The sequence below is a fragment of the Saccostrea cucullata genome, unplaced genomic scaffold (genome assembly GCF_032062105.1).
Source record: "Saccostrea cucullata isolate Sc308-1 unplaced genomic scaffold, CSIRO_AGI_Scuc_v1 ctg160, whole genome shotgun sequence".
Taxonomy (NCBI): domain Eukaryota; kingdom Metazoa; phylum Mollusca; class Bivalvia; order Ostreida; family Ostreidae; genus Saccostrea; species Saccostrea cuccullata.
Window position 1 is genome coordinate 565,565 of NW_026938254.1, and position 18,044 is coordinate 583,608.

The 18,044-nt window shown below is 33.1% G+C and overlaps 3 protein-coding genes across 4 annotated transcripts in view; 1 reads left to right on the forward strand and 2 right to left on the reverse strand.

The window, feature by feature from the left end:
- LOC134249805 (serine/threonine-protein kinase D3-like) overlaps nucleotides 1-6,554 on the reverse strand; it is a 49,238-nt gene extending 42,684 nt beyond the window's left edge. The window contains exon 1 of one of the 2 annotated variants that reach the window (XM_062732171.1): nucleotides 6,310-6,554. In XM_062732171.1, coding sequence (XP_062588155.1) covers nucleotides 6,310-6,444 — 135 coding nt within the window. In that variant the 5' untranslated portion in view covers nucleotides 6,445-6,554. The remainder of the gene's footprint in view (nucleotides 1-6,309) is intronic. The other variant, XM_062732172.1, reaches the window with a different exon arrangement.
- Nucleotides 6,555-6,934: 380 nt separating this feature from the next.
- Nucleotides 6,935-10,624, forward strand: LOC134249833 (interactor protein for cytohesin exchange factors 1-like). Its single transcript, XM_062732203.1, has 2 exons — nucleotides 6,935-7,156; nucleotides 10,270-10,624. The coding sequence occupies exons 1-2, from the start codon at nucleotides 6,968-6,970 to the stop codon at nucleotides 10,486-10,488; spliced, it is 408 nt and encodes a 135-aa protein (XP_062588187.1). The 5' UTR covers nucleotides 6,935-6,967; the 3' UTR covers nucleotides 10,489-10,624.
- A 4,430-nt stretch (nucleotides 10,625-15,054) lies between these two features.
- Nucleotides 15,055-18,030, reverse strand: LOC134249796 (myeloid-derived growth factor-like). The gene is made up of 5 exons (XM_062732153.1): nucleotides 17,849-18,030; nucleotides 17,585-17,635; nucleotides 16,771-16,908; nucleotides 16,567-16,627; nucleotides 15,055-16,458 (listed from the first exon to the last, which is right to left on the reverse strand). Exons 1-5 carry the CDS (start codon nucleotides 17,978-17,980, stop codon nucleotides 16,382-16,384), a joined length of 459 nt encoding a protein of 152 aa, XP_062588137.1. The 5' UTR covers nucleotides 17,981-18,030; the 3' UTR covers nucleotides 15,055-16,381.
- Nucleotides 18,031-18,044: the final 14 nt, after the last annotated feature.

Consider the following 18,044-nt stretch of genomic DNA (forward strand, 5'->3'; position numbering starts at 1 on the left):
GAGCCCCTGACCACTAAAATTTACTGTGCACTAACAGATTTCTAATGAATATTAATTTTTGTGTGTTTTCAAAGCTTTCACATATTAAGTACATGTAAACTGGAACGCGCGATTACGTAATCATGCCGAAGGGTCATTGGATTTTTATATACACACTATCACTGTAGGATCGATTGAGAAAGTTCTACCAAATTATAAATTAATTTAACTATTGTTTATTTTTACCCGATTATTCAATCCTAAACAAAAGCGTTGAATATAAAATGAAAATATGCATAAATCTTGTCAAAGACTGAACTTCCGCTAGACTATAAATTAGTGTAAGTGTGTGTGTTTTCTTTAAAACAAAAAAGTATCTCAAATCAAATTGAAAATTTGAGAAGTTGTAAACGTACACAGTCATATATTGGGAAAAAACCTTTATGTGGGCTAAAAAAAAAATTTCTAATTTTCCTCTTTACTGTATGGAACATAAACCCAGAATGTCTCCAGCCCTCCTTGTGATCAACTTTACCTTGACTTTTAACCCCAGAGTGTCTCCAGCCCTCCTTGTGATCAACTTTACCTTGACTTTTAACCCCAGAATGTCTCCAGCCCTCCTTGTGATCAACTTTACCTTGACCTTTAACCCCAGAATGTCTCCAGCCCACCTTGTGATCAACTTTACCTTGATCTATAGCTAAAGGGAGATTATCATGTTTGATACCATGGGACATCTTTATAAAAGATGTTCTCCATCAACCAGGAACTTAATTGTTTACGTGGTGCATGTGATGATGATAACAGGCCAAGAATTAATTAAACAAAGAAATATCCTTTTCTAATTATGCAAAAAATATTGCTCATGGTGTTAAAAATGCATTAACAATTGGAGTTACTAAGGGAGCATTTTACTAGACATTTCAAGAACTTTTTTTCTCTAGTGAATTTCATTTAGAACTTGTTACTACTGGATGGCAAAATCTTACCCTCGATCATGGCAGAGAAAACGAGACTCTACAAACATGCAATAAATAACCTGTCAATAGACATTACCAGGTAATTAAATGTGCAGAAAAAATAATGGCGAGCGAGCTCTAATGACAACCTCTAGGGAAAACAAAATTTGAACTATTGCACATTCATTCAACAGATTTTTTTTTCTGTAGTAACTTTAGACCAACTAAGCATCACTTGTTCAGCTATTTTCCATCAAGAATTCTACAACAGTTCAACAAAAAATAAACTCAGCTTTATTTAATGGATAAATTGCAGAAAAATTGTAAAAAAAATGTTCTTCATTAAAATCAGCATTGTTCACTTTCAGGTTTCGGTTTCGTAATGCAACTTACAGATGATGTCCTGAGACTTAAGAGTCTAGAAGCACTAAATATCTTGTGCCGCATGAAGGGACTCGAAATACAGTAAAGCCACACTTGTCATTTTAAAGAAACTCCTGAGAGAAGAGAAAATTCGGACTTTTGCACATTGATCCAAATGATTTTTTTCTCCGCAGCTATCTGTGGTCCCATAATGCTTAGTGAAATGCATCTTACTGCAAACTACACTTTCACACACGTTAAAAAGAAATTTCAACAAAAAAATAAACTCACATTGATTTCAAGATTTGACAATAACTTTTATGAGTACTAGATCAGTTGGGCTACTTTCCATAATTCTTACTAACCCTGGCAATAAAATCAGTAGTCCTGACTAAACTTGCAAATTTACATTTCATAGTCTCCTAATTTAAATGAAGTAACTTTTAAAACCATACTTGAGGGATTTTTGGTTTTATAATGTGATCATGCAATTTGCCTGAGTGATAGGAGGATTTCCACCTTAGTTTGGACTTTCAGTAAAGTGTGGCATTCTCGGCACTATGTAATTAGCGTCTGTCAAATGCTGAATAGATTCTCATTGGTTAAGAAATTAATCAGGAACTTTAAATTGTTGTTGACAACGATGAGACGACTTAAGCTCCACCTCTTTGCCGGAGAAGACAATGTTATTGGTTATTCGATACACTAATTGGCATTTGCCAGAAATTTCTATCCCATGTATGTTTCAACAGAGAACAGTGTTCGAAATTCACTATGTACAACTCGCAAAATGCAAGTAAGAATATTCAAATTGCAAGTTATAAATTTTATACCTCGTAAAATTTTGCGAGTTGATCTTTATAATTGTAAATTTCACCATGGTAAAAAATATCTGTTTATTCTGGTTTAAGTCTTTCTCTCTTTAGTTACTGTTCATATCAGCCATTTTTAAATTAATATTTAATGCGCATGTGCCATGTCTGTTGATCGTGTAGAAAATTAAGTAGATTTTAAAAAGAAAGATAGGTGGTCTTTTATTTTTAAAAAGCTTTCATTTTAAACTTGCGAATTGTTTTTTGAAATTGCAAGTTCAGTTTTTTGGTTCTCGCAATTATTTGCGAGTTGTAATTTTAGGAAGTTTCTACCCCTGAGTGAAGGAAAGCTGTGTAAATTTCAGAAGCTAATTACATAATGTTGAGAATGCCATGCCTTACTGAAAGTCCAAACTAAGGTAGAAATCGTTCTAATTTGTTCAGACATGGAAGGTGTTGAAGGATAAAATTTTCGTGCATCATGAAAACCCTAAAACCTGACTGTTATTACTTACACATGTACAATGAATTTAAATTGCTCGGCCAATTAACAAGCTAGATCCAGGCCCTGCCATTCTCTCTCTCTTACCCCGCACATGATTTTTTTTGTAACAACGCTTATCGATGAAACAAATGGTTTATGAAGAAATCAAGTTATTCCATTTTGTTAAGTTTTATCTCAGACAAATTTGAACATGTAAATAAATAAAACCATCATCTCTAGTATCACTGTATGTGTCCAAATTTACTTCAACAGACTGTCTGATAGGTTGCAGCCTATTCAGTCTGGTTAATAAGAACATGCATGCAAATAATAATTATTAAAGGATATTCACCAAACTCTAATAAAATAATTGAAGTATACATTGTTTGGTAATTATTTATTCCAATTGAGGCCAAAATAAAATTATAGTTTGTCTCCAATTGCCGCCCGCCTCATTGAAATACCCCCAGCTCAAAAAATTTTATTGGCAAAATATTGCAAACATTTTTTTTACCGTTTTATCGTCCTCTTCCACTGTTAATTAATTACAAGTTAGTTCGTTCGTCGAAATAGCTTTTTAAAGTCGGGTTTGAGCTCAAATTAATTTAACAACACCGGTCAATAAAACGCTTTCTTCATAGTATTTATGACATAGCGATTATAGGTGACGATTTGACAAAATGAAAGCCGCCAAAATGTCAGACCAGGTTGGATCAGTGGATGTGAAAACATTCAAGCGTCGAAGGACAGAACAATTATGCATCTCCATGAAAATAAAAGGTGAATAAAAAACTAAATGGAATGATACACCCATTACACCGATACCTGGAAAGAGCAATTGTAATAGATTGAACTTGATAGGCTTAGTCCATCATGTTGAAATTAAAAATGATCGTTCAGACCCCAGTTATAAAAAATTACATGGATCAGAAATGTTTTATCCCAGATACTAAAGGAAAAATGTTATTTGTCAGTATGACAAGTCTTTAAAATGTAATGTTAAAAGTAGCTGCAATAATGTAGCCCTCTCCAATTTTTTTTATCTGATGTTTTCGGGAGAGGGCTACAATTCCACAGCATCTCCGTAATGGTGCAAAAATATTTTTTAGATATGGGCGACTGCAGGCAGAATAAATTGTTTTTACATTCAACTTACTTCTAATAAGACGAAATTTTTATTCACTGTTGACATCATAGCTCGTTAAACGTGAAAACCATGTAAAATAAATCTGTGTATTTACTTCAGCAGCCATGACAGTTCACGCGTGACGTACTGAGACTTGCGCTTGAAATTTAGAATAACTAAATAAAGCAAATGTCGATGTTTATAAATAATTGTGATGAATAGTAACACTAAACATCGATAAATAAAATCATTTCATGTGTAATTTTTCGTAAACAGTGATATTAAAGCTTAAAATAAGGTAATTCCAAAGAAATCCGCTCCCTATAGATCCTTAATCTCATTGGCTGTCCCAAAATAAAATATGTCAAGGTCAGTAAACATGGCGGATAAATTGAAGTTGTGATGTCATACACGAAAAATACGGATATATGGATTGTTCTGTATATTTTTGGATCGATTTATGTCTGGAATAACTACATTTTGGAAGTCCAGGTAAGACATATAAACAAAATAGCCACCAACTCAATTTCATCCGTGTAATGCTCTGCACCATTAAGATCCTAAGGTGTTGTAGCCCTCTCCCTGACCCCCCCCCCCCCCAAAAAAAAAAAAAGGGAGAGGGCTACATTATTGCAGCTAGTTAAAAGTGATTCATGGCGTATACAATAGAACGTCATACCAATCACCCCCCTCCCACTCTTCCACAAAATATCCCAACTATTCTTAAGGAATTTTGTGTGGTTCGCACTGTTTGTAAAGGTTGTCCTAACAAAGAGCTAAATTTCAAAGAGAAACGCTATGAAATAGTGATAAAATTATTGTTTAAAGAAGATTTTTAAAATAAACTAGAAGTTTGAAAAAAAAATATATCCCTCCCTCCCTCCTGGGTCTGAAAACTCCCAGGTGGCAATTCCAAACAAACATTTTTTTAAGGATGGCCTGATGCTAAATGAAGCTACTTTTGAGGCAACTTGTCTATTACAGCATGGCATAAAATAGCAATTGTGTCAAGTGTGAAAGATTTTCCTTTACAGAGCTATTTTTACAATTGGACAAATGAGAGAATATCTTTACAAATTTTTAAAATATTTATTTTAAAAAACTGAAATGAGGATTAACATTCATTTCATCCACACAACTAGTCAACCCAATTGTTCAATTACAAAAAAGACCACGCATTTACATGACTTTACAAAACTTTGGATTTTATGGATATTAGGCTTTTAAAACATAGATTAAACATTCTTGATTAAAATAAGCACTTCACACTTCATTTTGGTGATCATACATGTTAATCTACTGTGATGAAAAATAGGGAGATTCAGACCTCAAAAGAGGTAGCATTGCATGCGTTGTTTTTCATATGGATTTCCGAAGACGTATATTATGTAAGTGTGGCCTTAAATGACCAATGCAATAATTAATCTCAAATATCAACTGCAATGAAGTAGAAAGAAACACTTTAAGTTTGACATAAGAAATAATTAATAAAATACAAATATTTTATGCTCATTATTTTGCTTCGATTGGCTGCTTATCAGCCTTTAGAAACATCATCTTTGCTCATATAGCCTGGAAGCAATAAGTCTGAAAGTTCATTCAGCTGTCAAACACAGGAGATGATGTCATCGTTTAAGCCAGATATAAGACTACTGGTACTTCCTATCTTCCATTAAATAAGATTTCCTGTGATTATCGGAAACAAAAGTAGAGATGCAGTATAGCTCATGCCTCATAGCTTTGTCAATCAACGAGTGATATCTATTGACTTTATTGATAACACTGTGAGCACCTGTACTTTTATAGACCATGTCAAACGTTTTCATCCAATTCTAGAATGCTATATCTCCTTTTTTCTTGGCAGTGATGTGGACGAAATTTAACGTAACCCAAGGTTATCTCTGAGATTGGTACTGTTGTCATTGTCAAATACATGCTTGAAGTCGGTACAAAAAAAGCGGTTGTATGCTTCCAGGACAAATCACGCGATATCTAACAAGATTTTATGACAAGTGGCTTCAAAAATGGCAACCAAATTGAAACAAAAATACTTTTTACAAAACTTTGGTAGAAATGCGGTAGATTTACTAATAAAAGCGATAGGCGAGATGGAGTGAAAAAGCAGTAGACTCCCATCTAAATCAGTATAGTTAACATGTATGTTGGTGACATATTCACAACATCATGTGAAATCAAAGACTACAAGTAGCAAATATCATGTGTGGTTTGACAAGTCAGATTTAAAATAGAATAGATAAGTATCTGTGCTCGCTTTAAAGGTCCCATCCTTAACATATTATAAAACAGTGCACTAAAAAGTGTCTGTGCTCGCCCTAACGGTCGCACCGTCCACATACTGAAAATGTCATTGTACACTCTTTGAATAGAGTGTACACTCTTTGAATAGAGTATCTATCTGAAGGCAAGGAGTCCTATTTTCAAGTTATAAATTGCACATATACACTGAGTGGACGAAGACTTCAAGATTGCGTCCAGCCCAACAGAGAAAACATTGACCAAATAAAAAAAATATGTGTGTATCTGAGACAAAATTTTAACTTAGATTCAAACAGCTGATGTTCTCACCTTTCTGTCTACAAACGAACAAGCTATCTCTTGTAAACTCGCTAACGTTAATTCACCGTCAATGTTGATCTGATCCCTTGTCAGACCTATTTGCATTTGAAAAGAAAAGCTTCTCTTCCCACCAACTTCTTCCATTATGCCATGTGTACAGTTTTTATTTGGTGAAGATGTCAACTCGCCCGTCTAAAAAAAAATTCAGGCGATGGCTTCCGGATATGATGAGGTGCGAGGTCCAACAAATTTGGACCGGACTTTCGCGTCTTTTGGCTGTAAATGTGTGTAGTAAAGCCCAGTTTTCGCGAATTAGATGTAATTTGTTTATGTTTCAACACTGAATTTATTCTTATTTCATCCCAAATAATACTTCTACAAAATATACAGGAAATAAAAAAAATTAAACAAGAGCAAGAATTCGACCTTTCACCGTTTTGTTGTCACGTGACCTTGACGTTTACAAATGTAAGTCGTAAAATGGAAGGTTCTCTCCTTTTAACAATTATTGTAAAATTTGAAAATGTTTTTTCTTTTCTTATTCAAAAATAATTTTCATACTTACTTTATATGTAATTTCCTAAAAAATGGAAAAATGTTATATTTTGATTTACGACAAACATTTTGATCTTACGACTACTTTATGATAAAAGCAAAATAGAGAAAAATGGCAGAGTCGGAACCATCAAGTAGCCGAACAAACAGTTTAAATACATCTAGCAGCCATAACGACGAGAACCACGCTCATGTTGAATTGAAAGGTTATTTGTGGAAGAGAACAAAATTATCAAGAAAGTGGAAGAAACAATGGTTCGTTCTGAGAAATTCGGATTTGCTATATGGAAACACACCTGAGGTGAATAACTCAAAAAAAGATATAGTGCAACTTGAAGTACAATCACAAAATATGATGTTGACTTGATGAGTTATTATTATGTGTCGATGTTATATTTTTAAAACTAAATTGTCATATATTCGACATTGTGACTGTTGTTGTTACCGTCATAGCAAATTGTTCATTTTTTAATAACACATTTTCTATAGCAGGTGGGGCACACTGTGGACACACCACCAAATGGTCATTTAACCCCCGTTTGGTGATCAATCGCCCATGTCGAAGCCGGTTTTTACCTACCAAATGATAGAGAAAAATCATTTCGTTTAGTTCTCTGGAATTGCATGAAATGTCGCATAATCTTAACTCGGGCAGTCGCGGGGAATAAAATATAGATATTTATCTCATACATGTGGATGATACTACCTGTGAGATAAACCTATGCTTTATCCACAGGTAGATGCTTTATCAATAGCACTTCCGGTTTTCATACAATTCCTCTGCTTCACCTCAAGATTTAAATTTATTAAAACTGTGTATTATAAAATACCTCAAGCTTGCCTTATGGATGAGCAAGATTTTTTTTTTTAAAAGCAGGAAAGACTCATATACCTCAGTGAAGTGTCAAAGTTCATCAAAGTATCCATACTGGTTACTGTATAGCTGCAGATCGGTAGAGTTATGGTTTTATATATTTGTCTTTGACCAGAACACTACAGATCCCGTAATGCAAAAAAAAAGGTGCAATTTACGGCGCAATATTTTTTGCGCACTTCTGGAGAGAATTTCTCCACTTTCTAGCATTGGTCAATTAACTACCTTTCACTCCCTAATTCTAGGCACATTATTAACTAATCTGTATATTTTATCTGTCTCCCAACCCTTTATAGTCGTCCCTACAAGTGATAAACTCGCTTGATTAAAATTGCTGAAAATTGCACTTTTTTTGCATTACGGGATCTGTAGCGTTATGGTCAAAGACAAATATATAAAACCATATCGCTACAGTTCTGCAGCTAGTTACTGTATAGACGGATGTCCCCCCCCCCCCCCATCATTTTTAAGAGAGACGTAATGCCTAGCAGTTAAGTTGTTGGTGCAAAATTCTTTTGACAAGCATTGTGAATATACTCCATTGCAACTCATTGGATAAAGCCAATATTAAATCACACAATCAGTCTTCGCCAAATCTTTTTTTCAGCACATGCCCTGCGGGCAGGTGTGATCACCAATTACGCTAGCCCGAACAAATATTTACATGCCCAGAATTTTATCAAGTTATATTATTCTTATTTGCCTTTTCCTGCCAAGGAAATGATTTGAAATACATTCTGTCAATTTATTGTCTCGCCATTTGTTTTCAACCTGTACACTTTTTGTGTCTCCTTTGCAGGAGAGTTCCTTGGAAATCGCGGTAAAATAAACTATCAGTAAAATTTTATTTTGTACTTCACTTTAGATGCAACATCAAAGACTTTAAAGTACATTTAATGTTATTTTCTTATTTTATTTGATTATACCGAGGCTATGCCTTAGAATTTACATGCCCTTAGGGCTTGTAAATGTGCAATTTCCACATGCCCGCTTCCAATTTTACCAGGTCCCGGGCATCGGACTCCCGGGATTTGTCGAAGACTGCACAATATAGATATCCTCTATTTATCTGTGCTCTGAATGAAAAAAAATGGAAATTCAATGCAGAATTTATTGCGCAGTTCATTTAGATATTTGACAATTCGTCATCTATGTAATAAGTAAATAAGTTTGGTTGAGCAAGAAGTTCGGCCGTCACGGACAGCTGTAGGTATCCTTTTTACGAGGTTCCACAGAAATTACACTTGGTAAATTGACTGAACTGTATTAATTGTGCTCCGAATATGTTTACTAAAATTCCCTGATGCCTAAATAATGCCAGTGTGCCATTGTTTTATTATACCCCCGCTTGAAAAGCGGGAGGGTATATAGTAATCGGTATTTCCGTCTGTTACGCTTTGGGGTACCCATCTCTTATCCGCAACTCCTCTCATACCACTTATGGAAATTTAATGACACTTTCACGAAATCTTTATTATATATTGCCATTGTGCACCTCCTATTTTACTTTTTGATCTGACATATATTTTGGATTTTCCAGAGCAAAACATGGATACTGCCAATATATTCATATGGGAGGCGGGGGTATCATTTAGTGAGCTCATTGCTCACAGTACCTCTAGTTTTAATAAAAATTGGATTTGTGTTAAAAAGACCACCATTTGGTATGTAAAAACCTCTGTTTCAGGCGATTGACCACCAAATGGGGGTAAAATGACTATTTGATGAGTGTGTGTCCAACCTATATATCTGAGACTTTTAATAGAGAGTCAAAGCTTATACTTGATGCAAAATTTTCTTATGATTCAAGGGTATATCTTGACATTGACCCAAGGTCATTCTGGCAAGTTCAAGGTCATTGTCAGAAAAGGTATTTATAATTCCCTGTCTTTGTAATTGAGAATTACTGGAAGCTCATACTGGATACAGAAATTGCTTATTACCCTCAGATTTGTTATGACCCTAAGGTCATTCTGGCAAATTTAAGGTCACTGACAGAAAAAGGATATAAATTTCTTGTGCAGGCTATAACTTTAATGGAGAATCATTGGAAGCTCATACATGTAATTGATACAAAAATTGCTTATGACCTGCAGGATTGTCTTGACCTTGACCAAGTTCTTTCAAGCAATTCAAGGTCACTGGGATAAAAAGGTGTAAAATTCAAGTTTACTGATGGAAAATCATTGCATATCCGTATTTCACTCAAGGCTATTTATGACTAGAGGATATGTTGTTTCTTCTAACCCAGGCTTATTTGATAGGTACAAGGTCACAATTACAAAAAATGAATGGAAACTTTATTGTAGCAGGGGTAATGACTAATCTTTTGTGAATTCTCTCATAGTATCAGTATCTACTTTTGTACAGAATACATTAATTCAATAGAAATACACCTTAATGGACCCACTTTTGAGTCTTTTAGGAGAACTTTTGTATCATGCAGGTGGCATGTTTTCTCAGTAGCACAAATTTGAAAAAAAAAGTAATCTCAGAAGAATATTTAAAAATTGTATCCACTTTATCTTTTTCTGTTGCAGACAGCAGTAAAAAATATTCCTCTGTCGAATGCTGAAATCTCTGAAACTGATATAGACAAGAAAGAACATGCATTTAGGATTAAGCCCAAGGATAACAGTCGCACCTTCTACATTCAAGCAGAAAATGAAAATGTTCAAAATGACTGGATGCAAGCAATATGCTTTGCAAAGGCAGCAGGACATCACGGTGATATTTCCCAAGCATGTACTATACAGTAAATTTGAAGAATGGTCAGAAAAGTAAAAAAAAAAAAAGCATGTACAATACAGTTACTGAGTAATATTGCAGAATGGTCACACAAGTAAACTTAAAAAAACACTAGCTGCAGACTAAACAAATTCTCTCTTTTTTTAAAATCACTTGTAAACAATTCAAAACGCTACTCCTCGTACAATTTTTTGCAATATAACTTGGCACACAAAACAATTCTATCTCATGAACGGTGTTGCCATGGTTAAAATATAGAAGGTAATTCCTTTAAAATGCTACTCCTTCTACAGTTTTGGAATTTCAATATAAATGGCACACAAGTGGATACATAACATAATGCATCGGTTTTTGATTTCGTTGATTATGGTTACTAAAAAAAACAGAGAAATACATTATTTCAATTTTTATATCAATATAACTTGGCACACAAGTAGACTAATTTTAATGCATCGGTTTTTGATTTCGATGAACGATGTTGCCATGGTTACTAAAAATAGAATTTTCAGAGAAATTCTTTAAAACGCTACTCCTTCTACAGTTATAGACTCATTTCAATATCACTTGGCACACAAAAACTACACACAGCGGTGTTGCAATGGTTACTAAAAATAGAATTTTCTGAGAAATTTTAAAACGCTTCTACATGCTTTGGCACACAAATGTAATTTACAGTAAGCATCGGTTTTTGTTTTCAATGAACTAAAAGTAGAATTTTATGGCTTTAAAATGATTACAGTTTTGGATTTCAATATAACTTATCACACAAGTAGCTAAGATACATAATTCTTTTATATACTTTCTGGTTTTAAAATCAGTTTCATAATTTTACAGTTATTGGTTGTGCATCAATATTATTTAAGATGTATTCTTTGATAATTAGTTACCTATAGAGACCTGCACACTCTTTTATATATTATCATAAATTTACAGTTATTGGTTGTGTAAGATGTTCTTTGAATTAGAGACATTTTGTAAATTCTTATTGGGGTTTCTAGTAATACTTGTATACATGTACATTACAATTATTTCCATTGATGAGAATTTTTTTCCTTTTTTACAATTTATGATGTAGTGATCAAATATTTTATTTATTATTTATGTTTATACAATATGATATTGACTTCCTTTCAAAGCCCAGGTTTACAACTAGATAAGGTGTCAGATATCAGTACTTTTGTTGATTTTAACCAGACATTATATCATTAAGTACATGTAATATGTAGTCATTTTTATTTTATTATTTAAGGGGTGGGTAGGGTTTGGAGTTATTCTTACTCATGGTGCCATTTGCTTGAATGTGCAAATGTATTGTTGATTTGATTTTAGTCAAATTTCGATTGTGTGAATTTGAAGTTCTTTGATGGAAATGCTAGAATTTTTCCTGTCAATGTATTTTCACTGCTTTTTTATTCCTTAGTGATAATTTATTGGAATTGTTAAATTCATAATGGTTTATTAGATCCCTCTTATTTAACCCTCAAATTCAAGAATAAGATAGAAACAATGTCCGTCCAAATTTAGAACATTGTCAGTGTTAGGTAGTCATTTTTTGGTACATGAAAGAAGAAAACGATACAAAACTAAAGAAACAAAGCTCAGGGGTGCTTGCTTAAGTTGTACTATTAAGGCATAAATACTACATGTATGGTGTGTATTGAATGTATGATTATGGTATTTAGATGTAAATAATGGTATTTTATTTTCAAACTAAATTTACATCAGATTATTAATAAGTACATTTACTCAGAGATTTAAAGCATACTTGGTGTTTGGTTTCAAAGATATTAGAATCAGTAAATAGTAATTAATAGTTAGATTTTCACCTTGTTTTCATCGTTCAGTCTCTGTAGATTGAATATGTTATGCTCCACACCTAGGTATTTAGGATTAGCCTCTGTATTGTTTGTGTGCCCATCATCTTCTGAGCAGCTATTTCACAGATTTGGGTGATGGTTGTGGTTCTCACACTTAAATGTTAATCTAATGTCCCTTTTATTATTTATGTTTCTCAGAGAGAAACAAATTATATTAATGAATTTTTCAACATGTATGAACATTATCCAAAAATTTGTGATTTCTCATTACTTGTGCATGAGAACAATATTTACATGTGAATATTAGCCATTTCATTTGTCATATGCTAAAGAAATAGTGCTTTCATGTTTTACTTACAAACTTTTTCAAACTGAAATTCAATAGTTTTTGGGATTTTTAAATAAATATACAAATGAATATGTACTAGGGGTAAATTTTACCATTTATAGACAAAAATCAGTAGATGTTTTCTTTTCTAGCATGAGATATATTTTAATAAAACAGTATGAAACTACATGTATTTATGTGACAAGTCAATCTCAAATAGTGCTCAATGGATGTGATAGGAACAAGAGTTAGGAGTTCATGGAATAATCATCAATGCTTTCTTTTGCACTTGTTTGGCGTTTTCTTGTTGATGAACTGTACAGCTGTTTTGTTACATGTAAATTACTGTTTTACTGTATATTATCTCTGTGTATGACTGGCATTTTGTGGTTAAGAGCAGCTTACATGCAGAGTTATGCCCCTTTAAGCAAGGTCTTTAAAATTAAATTTTGAACAGATAAAAAGAGCTAATAATGGTAAATATTATAACATTGATTAATTTGTAAATTAAATTGCTACAAAAACTTATTCATATAACATTAATTTATAGATCAAAAGTAAATTTACATGTGCAAAATAGTATTTTCTTAAATTTATGTTTAAATTTGGTAAGAATTCCTTCAACAAATATTTGTATGTAAGAGGAACAAAATTAATCCAAAAAATATAATAAAACAAATTTCCATTTCATGCTTTCAGATGATGTATTATTTCATTTTTTGTTCAATTACTTTCTATTTTGTTATTTTGCATTTATCTGTTACAATGCCTTCGTGTAGATATGTAGTACATGTAATATTGAATGACTGTAGTATTGTACATGTATAAGCAGTGTTTTACCTTTGGAGAAGCATTTATTTAGCTTCTGGTTATATTCCTGTGTTATCTACAAGCTACACACAAGTGAAAGCTGTGATATATTTGTTTTTGTGTATTTTAAATAGATTTTATTGATTAGCATGTGATTAAGTAACATGCATTATTACTGTTGTGAATAATTATTAACTATTGTTATCATCTGGCATTGTCATCATCTTTTTTGGCTATTTAAATAAACAAGAAAGAATTACTGGGTTTTCTGGTAAAATAAATTTGAATATTTGTACATGTTTTTGTATGTAGGAGGTAAAAATTGCTTGAAACTATTGGTTCCTGTTAAGAAGTGAAAAACAGACTCGGTCCATGATCATTCAGAAAGGTATAAATTTCTTCAATGAATTGTCACCTTGTCTGTGATGCAGGAAGTAGATTATTCTGTTTCACTAGTGCTAACTTTATACTTGTGTGGCAGTCAGTCGGGTCTGAATGGCGCTAGCAGGATAGCTCAGCACCTGACTGGAGATGAGGCCTGCCAGAGATGAGCCAGGGTTGTGGTCTTTAAAGTGCCAAAGACCTTTAAGAAGGGAGGAATGTGGTGGTCAGTCTGGTTTGATTGCCAGTGGCTGGATAGCTCAGTTGGTAGAGCACCTGACCAGAGATTCAGGGGGGCCTGGTTTGAATCTGGTTTGGTTTGCTGCATTTTTCTTCTCTCCTGTTACACTTGCTTTTCTGAGCAGGTTTTAATGTTGATGAATCTTTCATTGAAATTTAATACAAAATTACATTATACTGCAAAATCATTTATTTTCTTGGGAGGTATTTTCATTGTTTTTGTGGTATGCAGAGACCTGTGAATTTGCGTCCCCACAGAAATGATGTAATTTCAGGATAGTGTTTCTTTCTAAACGAAGAAATTAAATCTTCTGTACAAAAAATTTTTTCCATGAACCATGAAAACGATTTCATGAAAATAAATGATTTTACAGGTCAATCAAATGTTTAGGATTTGTTATATTCAATTCATTGTTCTCGAATATATCAATGGAAAACTGTGTTTCATTGATTAAAAAGGGCCAATCAAGCATTACTGAAAATAGAGTTGAACTTCAGTATCTCAAACTCAAATTTCTCAAATACCATGGATATGTCGAAGTGATGTGGAAGTCCCAACCATATATTCTTAAGTATTTTACCTTCGATATCTCAAAAGTTTTTTCTCAACCCCACCAGGTCTGAGGTAATGATGTTTGACTGTAGATAGCTGTTCAATTGTTTTTCAATTTATTAACAATTTGTTGGAATTTACCATGCCATGCACTTTTTATAAAAAAGTTGAACATGTAGACCCACATAATAAGACTCAATTTGACAAAACTATTTACTAGCTAGCACTTTTTTGTTCAAATAGATGTAAATGATATAACTTAAAGGGTATTTGAAAAACCTATTTGTACATCAATAGGTACTGTGGTAACTTAACGTTTCCATCTATTCTTTGAAAACAGCTTGAATATACATGTATATAAAACAAGTTTTGCTTTTACATTCATTAATACTAATAGAACAACATACACGCAGACACACTTAACAGGATAAGCAATCAATAACAAAAATAAATTAAATATTATTTATTAGATTTACAACATGAACAAAGAAATGTTAAACAAGAATTAGCGAATCTTGACTTACACTAGTTCTAGTTCTATAGCTTCTATAGAACGGATTTAGAGTCAGTTGACCACAAATATACCCATGTGACATCAATGATTGATGTAAATGTACACATGCAGATCTACTTTTCTCACCTTTGGTAGATTTGCTCTACATTCACACAAATCTTTCATCCAAAATAACAAAAATAATGATAAAATCACAAAATTATGTTTCTCTAACAGTGAAATCCTTTAAGAACAAATATGTTTACTTGTAAACAACCAGGTATCCTAATTAACACAACTATCTAATGTTCTCCGCATACTTTAAACATAAATATCTCATGTACATTAGAAAACTTGGAGTCTGCATTGACAATACTAAAATCCAGTTTTATATTTTTAATCGCTGCAAAAAACCAAGTGATCATAATCAACAGTAAAACTTCAAATATTCTTTAAGTTTAGAACATTTGGCCAACCTATAAAAGCTTTGCATACAAAAGTGCCATTTTTCCATAGTTAAGATTTTCCTATGAAGTATCTATATATTCCAACATATGTACTCTATTTAAAAAAAGCCATGTCAATTTTTTGTTAAGAAAAGGTAAAACTTTATATACACATAATACACTTATATTGCTGTAAGAAGAACCAACACACATGTATCTGACTTTCCACAAATCTACTAGCAACATCTGACTTTCCAATCTTAAATTATCATAAAAATCTTTGAAATCCTCAACTAAACATTGTGACTTGAATGAAATTTGATTTTTACACTCTTGTTATCAAAGTAGACACAAAGGGAATGATTTTGTACAGCATGTTTAAAGTACCACCTCATACCAGTCAACATTTTACAATATGCTAAAACGGACTGAGGAAAAATCGCTACATATGCTTATAACACTGGATTTTGTAACTCATGTGAAAAGTACATTCTAGAGATCAACTCTTATTTGTTAACGTAATTAGAAAAAGATCTTTTTGATAACATCTAGCTTAAATTACTGGGAAATACACTCAGTGCAGCTTAATTACCTTATTTACTTATCTATAATATTTAATTACAAAGAAAAATATGAAACTCGATCGTTCCCTTATTGCTGCCTTTTTGTTTAATTTAGAGATGACCCCCCCCCCTTTCCCCCGAAACCCCCCCACATATTTGTATGTAATCTTCTGTACATGATGATAGTATGCAACAAATATTAAGGTCAATTCTTAATGAATTGATTTTCACTTCTTTGTAGATTTGAACTTCGATGACTTTTCTGAGACAGGTCTATAATTCCGTCTTTCCTCTTCGGGCATACAGAACAACTTTGTCCAACTGAGAATGGAATTTACCTGTCTCTGAGACTAAAATGTAAAGAAAGAACAGATATTCATTAAAGTGTTTTAATTATAATAATTAATTACGCAGTATAGAATTAAAAGTAAACTGAGCTGGGCCTCAAAGTTACATACTTTTATTGGCAGCTTTGTCAAATTTGAATTCTTCTGGCTTTAAATGGGTCATTCCAGGGCCCTGTAAAGAAAATAATAATGAAACAATTTTTAAATATTGATTTCAACAAGTTGAAGATTGAAATTGATCAACATGTTGAAAATAGAGTACATAATTTGTTGTGATATTTGCTAGGTGTACATATTTAGTTGTGATATCCTTACATAGACCTCTCCCTCCACTGCTGGTATCCCTGACAACTCCATCTTAAAGGCCTGGAAGAAGAGGTAGGACTGGGGGCGTTCTACGGAGCAGCTGAATTCCTGATGGTCGTCACTCCGCACCATCCCCATTGTCCACTCCTATAACAAAAAGTACAGTGTCACAGGCAAAATCAATGTCAAATTATAAAATACTCAGTATACTATACATGTGTTACCTTTAGAGTAGTTATTACAGACATATAACCTATTCTTTCTTACAAAATGGAAAAGGCTGTCTGGATTTAGGTTAAGATCCATCCACTTAATGAAGACTAGCTAATAGTGTATCGATCATTCTCTGAAACATTTTCTTTCTGCTTTGATCAAGTTATTATATAATTAAGTGAATTCAACAAACTCCAGTCAAATATTGTTGAGACATATTCCATTCCCAAACATTTCCTCGATCTGTATATATTCTCTATCTCTCTCTCTCTCAAATACATTTACTACTTAAGGAATAACTGTTTAATTTTTTCGTTTCATGATGTGATCAATTGAATGGCTTGAATGATAGTTTGCATAATAGACGTCGAAGACATTTATGCATAAAACTATCACGCAAGCCAATTGACTGATCATCAATATGAAACCAAAAAATCTGACAAACAGTTAACGTTATTCCATTTATTTACATTTTCTCGATTCCACAAATTCACGTGCTACAGGTCCTCCTTCTGTCTCAATTTGTCCCACAGAAATAAAGTATTTTTACTATTTGTAATTTTATCTTGGACAAAGACATTGGAAATTTAAATATATAAAAATAAAGTACCTCATTGGTCCCTCCTTGAGCTTGATATGAAAATTTACATGTGACTCCATCCTTAAAAAAATGTAACATGACGTATTAATTAAAGGGTTACTGGGTTTTTGGTATAGTAATAGTGGACCAGGGATAAAATTTACAATATTTACACAAATATTAAACTGTGTGCGCTTTAATGTAGGGAGCCTAAATGACCAAAAACAAAACCTAATTGCATAAAGGGAGGCTACTCTAAAAATGAGATCAATAACTCCTTGCTCTTAAACGTACCCATTCCTTCTCGAAGGAGAGCAATTCACCTCCCGGCTTCAGGTCAAAGGTGGCTACCTGAATCTCGTCCTCATCCATCTCGAAACAACTGACAGCGGCTACAACACACACAATTACAATTAACTGCCGCATTTTCTCTGCAACTGTTTACAGCTCAGTCGGAAGTGCCGTCGGAGTTTGCCACGAGGACCAATGA

What these genes read in the sequence shown, in the direction of transcription:
- LOC134249833 (XM_062732203.1), top strand. Translation starts at nt 6,968, where the DNA reads ATGGCAGAGTCGGAACCATCAAGTAGCCGAACAAACAGTTTAAATACA. An exon ending in TATATGGAAACACACCTGAG is followed by an intron (nt 7,157 to 10,269) that starts GTGAATAACTCA and finishes TTTCTGTTGCAG; the next exon opens with ACAGCAGTAAAAAATATTCC.
- LOC134249796 (XM_062732153.1), bottom strand. Translation starts at nt 17,980, where the DNA reads ATGCGGCAGTTAATTGTAATTGTGTGTGTTGTAGCCGCTGTCAGTTGT. An exon ending in TCTCCTTCGAGAAGGAATGG is followed by an intron (nt 17,636 to 17,848) that starts GTACGTTTAAGA and finishes CATTTTTTTAAG; the next exon opens with GATGGAGTCACATGTAAATT. An exon ending in CTCAAGGAGGGACCAATGAG is followed by an intron (nt 16,909 to 17,584) that starts GTACTTTATTTT and finishes TTTTTGTTATAG; the next exon opens with GAGTGGACAATGGGGATGGT.